The following is an 11,857-nucleotide window of genomic DNA, read 5'->3' as shown; positions in this document are numbered from 1 at the left end:
AATAGAATATAAGTTGACTTGTCATATAAGACAAAAGTCACAAAGCCTTTTCTTTTAATTGCAAAATAGAAAAAGGACTTTATGTGTGCACTTTAAGTGGGTTATAAGAATGGGGTCTTTTATTTAATTAAAAGGGGACATGTTCTTTTAATCAAATAATGAACTTAGGATAGCATAGTCAAACTATAGGTTATAATCAAATAAATTGATTATTAGCAATTTGGTCTAGATAAATGATTAAATTAATTTAGCCAAAATGTTGAAAAGGGGGCTAATAGTCTAGATGACCATTTTTAGGTGATTACACATAGGTTATTTCAAAATGCATGTCAGGGTCCACTATATTAAGGACAAAGCTCAAATCTTTTCAGTAATTTTTGATATATCTAAAATGGAGAAAATCTAGCACATGCATATATCTACAAGAATTAAAATTATAATCTTGAAATATCAACATTGTAGTGAAATATTGCATAATTGGTTGTCCTCAATCTTCGTTCATTATAACTAAATTAGCTTGGTTAGGGGCTTAACTAAAGGAGAACAAATCCATGTCTAACAAGTTTCTAATTGGTATTTCCAAACAGTATATATAACATATCAAAGAAAATCGTTCTCAATTAATATAACTCTACCAAATTATTTTTAAGTGAAATTAAGATCCACTTTTATTTTCATAAGCACAAGCACACATATTAAATTTGTAAATATAAAGTGAATTTCTATTATTAAGAAAAATAAATAATAGTTGTTTGACAAATCCAACCAAAATATCTAATCTAACAATGACTCAATTTATAAGAGTTGCACACTTTTCTCATTGAATTTTAAATTATTTTATTAATCAATAATCAATATAGAGTTCCACCCAACCTCATCATGATTTATGTTAATTATTCATTTGAATAGCAATTGTCATGAAAGTATTTAGTTTTTCCAATAGCATCATGAAATGTATGTGCAGCATTCACACACTAATCAAAAGCTAGGGATAGACTTTTTGTTCAAAATCTATAATAAAAAATCTAACATAGGAAATATATAAAGAAAAAGATATAATCGTGGGACCCTTAAAAGCTTACCAGAACTTTTCATTTCATTTCCCACGACCAGGCCTACCTAATAAAATGTAGAGAAGGTGAAATAGGAAGATAGCGTGGCGGAAGGTTGTGCGAGTGGGAGACAAAAGCGTTTGACATGTGTAGAGTGTAGGCCCCTCTTGCCATCACACCCTGGGCAATGAAATCATTCACTTCATTCCCGCCTTGACAAAAGGTGAAAGAAAGTGAGGAGCTTGTGAAAGCAAAACCAGTCTCCCATGAGTGCATTCAATCCGCGCCTTTCATATAGGCCTCCACCCCACCAGCTGACACACACTGCCAATGTCGATTGCAATGCCAGATGAACAACAACCACCCCACGACCAGGAAGGCGACGCCGCATGCCTCACTTATGAGGAAGCCTCGATGCAGCAGAGTACCCATTTCCTTCACAGCCTACAGGTTTTTATGAACCACATTTCCATTTTCCTTTCTTTTGTCTCTGGTCTACTGCATTTTCTACAAATGCAATTTGTTTTCAATTCTCTCTTCTGTGCGATAATATATTTGGTTTAACTGTATAGTTGAATCAATCTTCATCCACCTTATGCGTAGTAAGAATCTAAATTTTCATTAGCATGAATGGTCCAATTCACAATTAACATTTTTACATCTAGATGTTGCTGAACTTGGGTTCTTGTGAATCCTTACGTATAAAATATGGGTGGATGAATGCAGGTTGACGTAAACTGTGCAATATAATCCCAATAAATTACAGCGCAATAACGATTTTGAATGCTCATTTCACTCTGTTTGGTTTCCTAAATTCCTTCTTGTTGTTTGTACATAGTTTTGTTTACAAATCTATGACATTGGTATGAGCAGGAGCTGAAGAACTTACGGCCACAGCTCTACTCTGCAGCAGAATATTGTGAACTATCCTATGTCAACAATCGCCATAAACAAATGTATTCCTGGTTTAGATTGTCTTGTGTTTTTCTATTTGAATAGAGTTGCTTGCATTATGTTGATATATGTCGTTCTTTCCGCTTGGCAGGGTAGTGGAAAATCTGAAAGACTATATAGTGAAGGCTCTGATAAACACTGTAGACCATTTGGGTTCTGTCTCCTACAAGCTGAACGACCTTCTCAGCAATCAAATTAATGACATTTCTTCGACACAGCTTCGGATTACCTGCCTCAATCAGGCATGTTTATATTGTGTCTACCTGTATCTCGTATATTTTAACACGTGTATTTATTTTTTCAGATATTCTTTCTTTGTGTAATTTAGGGCTTCTTTAATTCTGACAATGTTCTGTATTTATGCATTTATTATTATACATCTAATTATTTGTGTGTAAAAACTGGGGCAGTATGGCCTATTGTCTGAAATAGATTTGCAAAGAAAATAGTACGAAAGTATTATTCGTTTCCATATCAGTGTTTTATCTATGTAAATGGATACATAACCGTACAGTGTTCTGTGTAAATGTATTTTTACTAAGAAATTAAGGGGCGTGTGATATTCAAATCCTTTGCGGAGTTGTCATCGCAGCCAGACCACCAAAGAATATAAGGTTGCCCGGGGAGTTCCCCTTGAGCAGGGCTCGCTACTTCCGCTTTGAGTGGCTGCAAGGCAAAGTAGACTCTTAGCAAGAACACTGTGCCAATCTTTTTTGCGCATGAAACTATACGCAAACCTGCCAGAAGAGGCCTATAATTTCCATCGATGATTTGGAGATTTGTTGCCAAGTGGTACTATGGCTGTGACTGGCATTTCTTTAGTGTTTTTTTATCTTATCAATTTTCTGCAAATGGTCCCTGGTTTTGCTCAGATAGGGCTCAGAATTGAAGGAATTATTTTCAGAAGTGTATTCGATCAACTTTTGCTTAGTATCTCATAAATTTTCTTCGCAACACTGGTTGAAATAAATCCCGTTTCCCCCTCCATGGGACCACCTGAAATGATTGTATTACAAACCTTCCTTTTGAGATGCTCTAGTAGAAAAAACCTCATCTTTATTTTTCTTTCAATGACTTAAGGTTTTGAGGCTTTGATTCCCTTGCTGGAAGTCAGCACTCTTCACATTGGCGATGCAATAACTTTACTTCTAATTCGAATGCCTCCTGAATAAGATCAGATAAATTTTCTATACCCGGCAAGACTGGAATTTTCTCCCATACAAATCTGAATTTATTAAAGTCTCAGTTGGTCAGGTGCTGTATGAATTCTCATAGACAAATTCACCCTGAATGTATTATAATGGATATCTTTCCCAGTTTCCAGGCCAAGGAAATGTAAAGGAAGACTTATCTTGTCTAGCCAGAAGAATGCTTTCGAAGGGCCACCCCTTGAGGCTAAGCTTGTAGCGAATGCTCCTCATGATATATCAGTCAAGTGGATAAGTGTGTGTATATATACACCTGCACACATATGTACTTGAAAGCTACATCCTCAAAGAAAAAGGAAAGGTCAAGCTGGATGAGACCGGGGTACAATGTATCTGGCAGGTCCTCTCAACCAGATACACCATAGCCTCACCATCTAGTAGCTTTGAAGTCACTGGCTAATGACATAATACTTGTTCTTAAGCATTTTTTAGTCACGCTTTTATCTGCTGGCTAGTCATAAATTGGTTATTTTCAATTTATCCATAATATGCATCACAGTCCAGACCATAGTGGTAGAGGAATCTCAAACAGAAAGGAAAATAACAGTTAAAGTAGGATGCAACAACTATGGAAAGCTGCACTGGTCAACCTTCTTTCTGGTAGCATTGAATGCCAAGGGAGTCAAAAAAGGCTGACTACCATCTCCTCTTACCTGAACTTAAACTTGCTGTAAACAATGTGAATTTGCCTCAAGATTTTCTGAAACAATGAGCAAAGTTGTCTAGATGGTTCCCAACCAGCCTTTGGCGTATTGATGTCCAATTCTTTTGCAGTAACAAGCCAACTATTGTGCCGTAATTCTGTAATTATTGCACTGATATGCTGAGCAAATTATTCTCAAGCGTTTGGTGGAGGCTTCATGTCACCATGGACAATTTTAGGTATTAAGGGGCCTAGTTTCTTGTCCAGAAAATACTATTTAGGCCTGACTTATCAGTTTTCAAATCATATATAAAGATTGGATATACATGTAGTAAAGGCCTTTGAGTGGCTTCTTGGGCTGTATGGTTTTTTCCTATTTATTATGTGGTTTCTGTTAGCTGCTGTAGTGCTGTTTTGGATTACTTCTAAGTTCTAACATCAGCTGAGTTTTATGAGTGCCAATTTTGTAATCCTATTTAGGCAAGGAAAAGAGCTTGAAGACTTGCAGTGCTTCCAGCAATTGGAAGCATATTAGTTAATTTGGAAGAAAAGAGTCCCTTTGCTAATAAGTGGACTTGGCCACAATAACACAGCATAAATGTGGATTGATTTAATACTTAAGGTGCAACATATTAGCAATATTGAATCACTGTGTGCTATGAATAACTCGAGTCAGTCAAATAAAACCTAAAAATGTGAATATTTCAAAATTGAAATCAGGGGTATATACAAGTTCGATATCTTACCATTAAAAGTTGAAATGGGCAAATCAATGATCTACTTTGAAATCGGCTTTCAGCATATGTAATTTATGTTTGCCATTTCTGCCCTCTTTTATCATGAGTACGAACCTTGTAACTGTAAGCCTAAATTTACTTTTTTAACAGGAGTTAGTAATTTTGAAAATAAAAATTAAGCTAAAACTTGCAGTTTGTATCCCTTCATTGAGTGATATAGCATGTCGGCATTGCAGAGGCTCCTTAAATGCCAAGAATATACTGATAGGGAGGGTCTCATGCAGCAGTGTTTGGTGGAGAGGAGTCCAAGATACCACAAGCATTATATTCTTCCACGTAAGTTGGAAAAATGTTTCTACTTTATGTTATGGTTGTAGGTGCGGTTTAATGATTCTACAATAGCCAAAGGTGATAATGAATCCAAACTATCTAGAATCACAAAGGTAAACCTTGTCCTCAATTAACAAAGTAGCTTGTCTGATCTTGGTCATCTTTGCATTCATATACATGTTTTTGAGTCTGCTTTATTTTCAAGCCAATCTAATCCCATCATCTATTCTCCTATATCCTGTAACAATAGGCTCAGTAATTGAAGAGTCCGAGGCCAGTGCAGAGAAACTGATGGAGAATGACCAATATGGGCAGACGACATCTTCAGGAGTATATCCGGGTACTTTAGTTTGATCTCTTTTTCTTCTTTTCGTAAGAGTTGCTTTTGATGTGTATTAAAATGACATCTACAATAGTAGCTATGTCTTGGAAGATTTTTTTATATAATATTTGTTTGATTTTTGTTAACAGGAATTCAGGGTGCAACAAAGGCAAACTCAAACGCTTCCTTCAGGTAAAATTTACTATGCAATCTTTTGAGCATATGAGCATGAAATATGTATACAGTATTTGTTTCAGAAGCTCACATGATTTTGCAGAGTCAAGAATAATCACTATTGTTATAGAAACAATGTATAACTTTTTGAATCATGCATGCGAACTGTTTCTTACACCCACAGAGATGATTTTGCATTGATGCCTTCAGCAATGGGACCTGGATCATTCTTCTTCCTAGGTATCTTCATCAAACTCTGTGCATTCTAGAATTGCAGGAGCTTTACTTAGTAATATTTATTGCTCTTTTGTGCATTCTAGTTTTGAGATTCAGGCAGGTAGTGAGCTCTAAAAATTCATGGAGAAGATGGTCCATTTTTATTTGAATTGGCTTCATTCAAAACTTGAATTGGCATGCATCCTCAAGATTCTGAACAATGTGGCACTTTTAATGCATTTCATAATTGTGGCAGACACCGAAGTTCCTATTCCATCAGTTTCTTCACAGTATTCTCGAGTTCATTCAACACGTCTGTCTCCTGGTTTGACAACTTCAAATTCCTTTGCTGCTGGACGGCGGGTAAGATCAAAAGCTCTGACAAAAATGCTGCAGTTTGTCCTAGACTGTTCTGATTGCACGAGTGATTATTCAAAGAAGGCACAAGAATTAACTAATACTTTATCCCCAAATTAATCTCAATGCGTACAGATAGCACATATGTTTATGGAAATGTTGAAATTGATTAATAATGGAAAGTTTGCATTTTGAGAATTCCCTGCTTATATCTGTCCTCATCATTAGATATGGTGTCTGTTTTTTTAATAATGTGGTTGGATATTTAGTATGAAATCCTCCATTTTAGAAGTAAACATAAAGGTGAAAAGAGGCTCAACTTATTTATTTATGCAAATTCAGTTCTACATGTTTGACTTCAAAAGAAGACATACTTTTAAGTAAGATGCACATCTTTACAAATAGGGTCTCAAGGACCAAAATAAGAATCTGTGCTTTGCTAGCTTTATATGAGCAATCTTCTATGAGGTCATATGTGATGACAAGAACAAGGGTTGTTTTGGAGCCTGCATCGTATGGCATTCCACTCAGTGATAATGCTCAGAAAGTACAATTATTGCTCAGCCTTTTTGTAAGGATGTCAAATACAGCTGTTGTGGACTGACATCTATCATTAGAGTTTGCAAGGTTAAGAAATTATGTTCTAGTCTTTTATGGTCACATTGCAAAATTACCATTGCTTTGCCTTAATACTCTAGTAGGAACTGAGATATTTATCTAGAGTATGCATTTTTGATTCTGAGATTTGTGTTAAGAGTTGAGAATCTTTTTACTATTCCTTGGTCATTGGTTGAGAAGACCTGTATCCTGTTGGATTGGAGTCTTGAGGTTTTAGAATCTCTATATTCTAGAATTATACAGTCCTGGATGTTTTAATATTTCTATCATTCAAAACAGTATTGAGTGATGGCTGTTTGTGTGATTTGAAGCTTTCATTAGGCTTGAGGTTTTAGAATCTATTTATTTCTAGAATGATATGTTCCTGGACATATTAGTATTTTATATTATCTATAACGATACTGAGTGATAACTATTTTTGTTATCTGAAGCATTAATAGTCCAGCAAGCCAATTAGCTTGGACCCACACTACAATTATTTGGAAAAAATACTTATATGTTCCCATAATTAGTATTTCCCAGTACAAACGAGTTACAACTATGATTTCGGAACATTGCAAGACTATCAGTATCATATTATATTGATGATTTCTATATTCAATTGAAGAGCATGATCAACATGCGTTGTACAATGGAGTTCAGTTTGGGACCCAATTACCAAGGTTCATGTTTTACAATTTTATTAAGGCAAGGCTTGTATTAGGTTTACTAGAGTTTGTAGGCTGCAGGAACCCAAAATATTCTGTAGAATAATTTACGATAACTTGGGATCAAGTTTTAAGGAAGATACCGAATCAAATAATCTTAAGAAGTAAATGTTGAAATATCATTAGTTGAAACATGGGAATTTCATATTTATTTTATAATATCAGATATATCATACCCATTTTGATCATAAAATACTTCTGGTGTTTGTTCCCTTTCTGGATTTACAATAGAAGTCTTCTATTTCATAATTTAAATTTTTTAATAACGGCTAACAGGAATCATATCCTTCCATCATCCTTTTTCTTGTTAACGCTTCCCTTTCATATCAATTAAAACAGTAAACTTTTTTAATGCATTTGAAATGACAAAAATGAGAAACATACGAGGATATTAACTAGGAGAAATTGAAATATTTCTGAAACTGACTAACCTATTTATAATTGTGAAACTCATATGGCTAGTAGTTTTGGAGCACATGCCTATTGTATGCGTCACTCAGTAGCAGGAAGTGATTATTTAGTTTCACAGGAAGCCCCTATTTCTTGATATGTTCTGCCTCAGAAAGCATAGAAGTTGAAGGATATCTAAATTGTCAGAATTTAGAAGAGTTTTTTTTCAGTGTCAGGCCTATCTAATTGGAATATTCTTACACCTAATTAGACATTTAGTAATTTGCCTTAAGGAGTTGATTCTTCTTCCCATGCATCCATGTTTGGCAAATTTCAACTTGGCCCTTCATCAAGTAAATGTGACTAAGTTTGTGCCAAAAAATGTAGTCTTATATTTAATTTGATCATAAAGCATGAAATATTTGGAGTTGTCCCTTGTTAGGTAAATTACTAAATCTAGTGCATTGGCAACTTAATTAACTTATTGCAATTTTGTGTTGAGATTAGATGTTTGGTTTCAACTACTGTTTCCTTCGGTTTCCGGAAGTGAACTATTTGTATGGTCAAAGAACTGCATAATCTCATTTTCCTTCCTAACATTCTCTTATAAATGGAAACTGAAAAACTTCTGTTCTGCTTGTTTCACAATTACTAATGTTCCTTTATAATCCACACATTTTGTGATTATTTCAAAGTACTTCCTTGCATCAAGCTAAAGTCCTTCGAATTCTAGAAGACTATCTCTATACAGAATTGTTAGACACCAGGCCATAACCCTTTTTGTAAGCTATATTTTAGATTGTAGAATGTTTGGAGTCTTTGGAAATCAACTCCAAACCTAATGTACTGAACTGTCCACACAAGCTTGCAATGATACATGACAAGACATGAATGAAGACAGATATGATCCATATAACAAATTCAATTCTGCACCTAAAACCCTGTGGACAACTTATCAGTCACCATATGCATCAGGTTGGTCAATAGATCACCAGCAAGCCGCTTGAACTTTTACATGTTATAAAATCGTTATGCAAGTTGGATTAGCTGAAAAATGCATCGTTGTAGTGCTATGTCATATGGAAGGTATTTTCGAGCAGGGATATTACATTATTCATGCACTTGGTTGGGCATTTCTCTGCAATTTGATGCTGCTGTCAGTATTGGTTGATAAAATTTTTTCCTAAATGGTTTTGGTGTTAAATATAGTCAAGCTCAGAGAACCAACTGAAAGTTCACCTTTTCCTTGCAGCAAGTCTTCACAAAAATTCTTTGTAAATGTTTCTTACACACGTTGCATGATAATAATGCTAAAAATGTAAAATAAACATTATATAATGGTGCATCTTAGAGATTTGGGTATCACAATGGCTTGATAACATTTTTTTTCTTAAATGGTTTTGGTGTTTAATGTAATCAAGCACAGGGAACCAACTGAAAGTTGACCTGTTCCTTGCAGCAAGGCTTCACAAAACACCTTTGTTGGAAACGTTTTGTTACACACCTTGCATAATAATGATGCTTAAAATGCAAAATAAATATTCAGTAATGGCGCATCTTAGAGATGTGAACATTACAATGGGTTAGGCTTTCTTGGGGACACTTTATGTTGTATGTGACATTGAGTAAATATAGAATATGGTTGTCATATGAGGAAAATATGTAATGCTCGGACAATTTAGTAATAAAAAGGTAATGCAGGGACCATGGTTCAGAAGCACACGGTCTATGTAATATTTTGTAGTGGTTTTATGCGAGCTTGTCTGTGTAATAAGTACATGATTTTTGTTGAGGTTGGCTTGTGTAAACTTTGACTTGTTGGCTAAGGTAGGATAGAGTATCTCGTGTAGGTTGCATATGTGGAAGCATGGATTGGATGTGTAGCTACATGGTCCTCATTTGCTTGTTCACATGGAGGAATGCAACTAGGGTGCTTGATGCTTTGAAGGCCTTGCATGTAGACTTTGTACATGTATTGTAATCTTGTTTCTCGAGATGAGCATTGTGGGTGATCTTGGAGGGTAGATTGTCCCTTGTGAGGATTTTTCTTGGGTACATACAATGTCTATCTTGTGGTATGCTTGTTATGCGTTTACATTGTGGATTATGAATACTTGTTTTGCATATATTTCTCTAACGAGGGTTATGTGGAATTACATATATTTAAATTCTTTTCAACCTTCATATGGACATATGAGGGTTTCAAATCACAAACTAGAATTGAAATTGGTAACACCATCAAGTGCCCATTTTGTTGATTGAAATTTTTGAAAACGAGCTCCGCAAACATGATTCAGACAAGCTGAAATTTAAAATGATACTGGGGGATTATTAGATAATATTATCTGGTCTTTTATAACAGCTCAAGACTACCCTCAAAATGCAACAAATTACTTTTTAAAGAAAAGCTACATCATAAATCAGTTTCTATGAGACTCGCTCAACACTGAACATCAAGAAAACTGCTCCCTTTTAGTACATTGAGCTTCAAGGGATGATTTGGACTGCATATCTACATACTAGACTAATGTCAAACTGATTTACAACCTGAAAACTTAAACTGCAAGCTGAAACAAAAACGTTAGTGGTTATGAAGTCTAGAAGTCCTATGCTAAGGCTATCTCCAAATGGCGACTCCAAAATTCTATAGAACCCAGATCTGCATATGACATCTTCAATGTCTACTTCCGCCTGCAATAAAATGATATGGAAGCCAACCTTGTTTCACCCCCCTCTCATCTCTTTATAGTTATTTCTCAAACATAGCATCTAAATTTGAAAGATTGAAGATTAGATTGGTAAAGTATAACTCCTAAAGATCTGTATTTCCTCACGTGGTGTCCATTCTTCATTGTGGTCAAGCAATCATGTCCATGGGTCAATTGCAACTCCTTTCAAATATGGTGCCCTCTTACAAAAACATGATTGCAATTAAGAGGTCAAGTGTAACTGCCACCTAGTCAACCCTAACATGCAAGATGCTCTATACAAAGTCTCTCTTATTATGAACACCTTATTTTGGGTAAATAGAGTTGAAACATGCATTAAATAATTATGACATGCAAGAGGTCAAATACACAATGTGCCTCTATGATAATTTGTTACTCTTCAACTTCTATAAGTGCCTAGAAGAGGACTTTTTCACTTTATATGCTCCATTTTGAAAGGGAAATTTTTTGAATTCATATTTCAATGTGGAGAAGTCATCCACACCAAGGATACCAAGGTTAGTGAAAATTAGAAGCAAAACAAATACTTTTGGTGATGTCAATTGCTCAAAGCCCTAGATGCCCTTGCAAAGAATCCTGTTTGTAGTTACAGACAACGCTAAATGGCATTATAGGTTGTCCCAAACCAGGCTAGACAACAGTAATGGTGATGTTGTTGATGTGACACAATGGTTTATCGTTTTATTGGAGATCTTTTCATTTGTAATTTTCATTGTTTGGTGAATCATAGAAGGAAACACAACGTGCAATCTTTTCCTTACCAAAGTTTTCCTAAATTGGGTCTTTCTAGGGTATATCTTATGCAATTGGGTGTTTTTGTTACCTTTGGGTAACATCATTTGATGCTTGTTACACTTCCATTTTTGTATCTTGTATGAATATGAATTGGATCATAATCAAAATTGGTTTTTCCTTCATTTAAGTATATTTTGTGGCACAACAACAAATGAGAAAACGTTTTGTAATAAAAATACTTTTATTGCAAAAGAATTATCCAGATAGCAGCAATAATTTGATTCAATAAAGCAAAAAAATTAGACTAATGATGTCATCCACCCATGAATATCTATCCATACCAAAATAAATAAATTCAATCCAGTACATGAACAATAATGCATTTACAACATATTTGGTGTTTAAGTGATGGCATGAAGTTAGAAATACCAAATGATGGAGGTGTGAAAGTAGTGCCACTTTGAGGTTGCGACCTTTAGAGATAAAAATGTAATGAGGATGTAATTCCACAACTGATGCCCTGCAGTGAATTATCTAGTCTCTTCAAGCTAAATTAGGTTGGGGCATCCACATAGTTCAATCAAAGATGATTACTAAGAAATCAAGGATTCTAGAGTTGATCCATGACTATCCAAAGGTTTGTGTGTTGCACTATTTTATAATTCTACATAAAAGATGATGATAA

At 35.0% G+C, this 11,857-nt stretch overlaps 1 protein-coding gene across 2 annotated transcripts in view; it reads left to right on the top strand.

Annotated features, from left to right (window-relative positions):
• Positions 1-1,375: 1,375 nt before the first annotated feature.
• Positions 1,376-11,857, top strand: part of ABIL3 (ABL interactor-like protein 3) — a 30,660-nt gene continuing 20,178 nt past the window's right edge. For both annotated transcript variants that reach the window (XM_089820969.1, XM_089820968.1), the window contains exons 1-8: positions 1,376-1,502; positions 1,926-2,008; positions 2,098-2,248; positions 4,831-4,930; positions 5,175-5,264; positions 5,396-5,438; positions 5,605-5,660; positions 5,893-5,999. In XM_089820969.1, coding sequence (XP_089677095.1) covers positions 1,383-1,502; positions 1,926-2,008; positions 2,098-2,248; positions 4,831-4,930; positions 5,175-5,264; positions 5,396-5,438; positions 5,605-5,660; positions 5,893-5,999 — 750 coding nt within the window. In that variant the 5' untranslated portion in view covers positions 1,376-1,382. The remainder of the gene's footprint in view (positions 1,503-1,925; positions 2,009-2,097; positions 2,249-4,830; positions 4,931-5,174; positions 5,265-5,395; positions 5,439-5,604; positions 5,661-5,892; positions 6,000-11,857) is intronic.

This window comes from Cupressus sempervirens, chromosome 3 (assembly GCF_028749045.1).
Source record: "Cupressus sempervirens isolate cs-2001-9-10 chromosome 3, ASM2874904v1, whole genome shotgun sequence".
NCBI classification, from domain to species: Eukaryota; Viridiplantae; Streptophyta; class Pinopsida; order Cupressales; family Cupressaceae; genus Cupressus; species Cupressus sempervirens.
The sequence above is the reverse complement of the archived record's forward strand: the minus strand, read 5'-3'. Positions and strand labels throughout refer to the sequence as shown.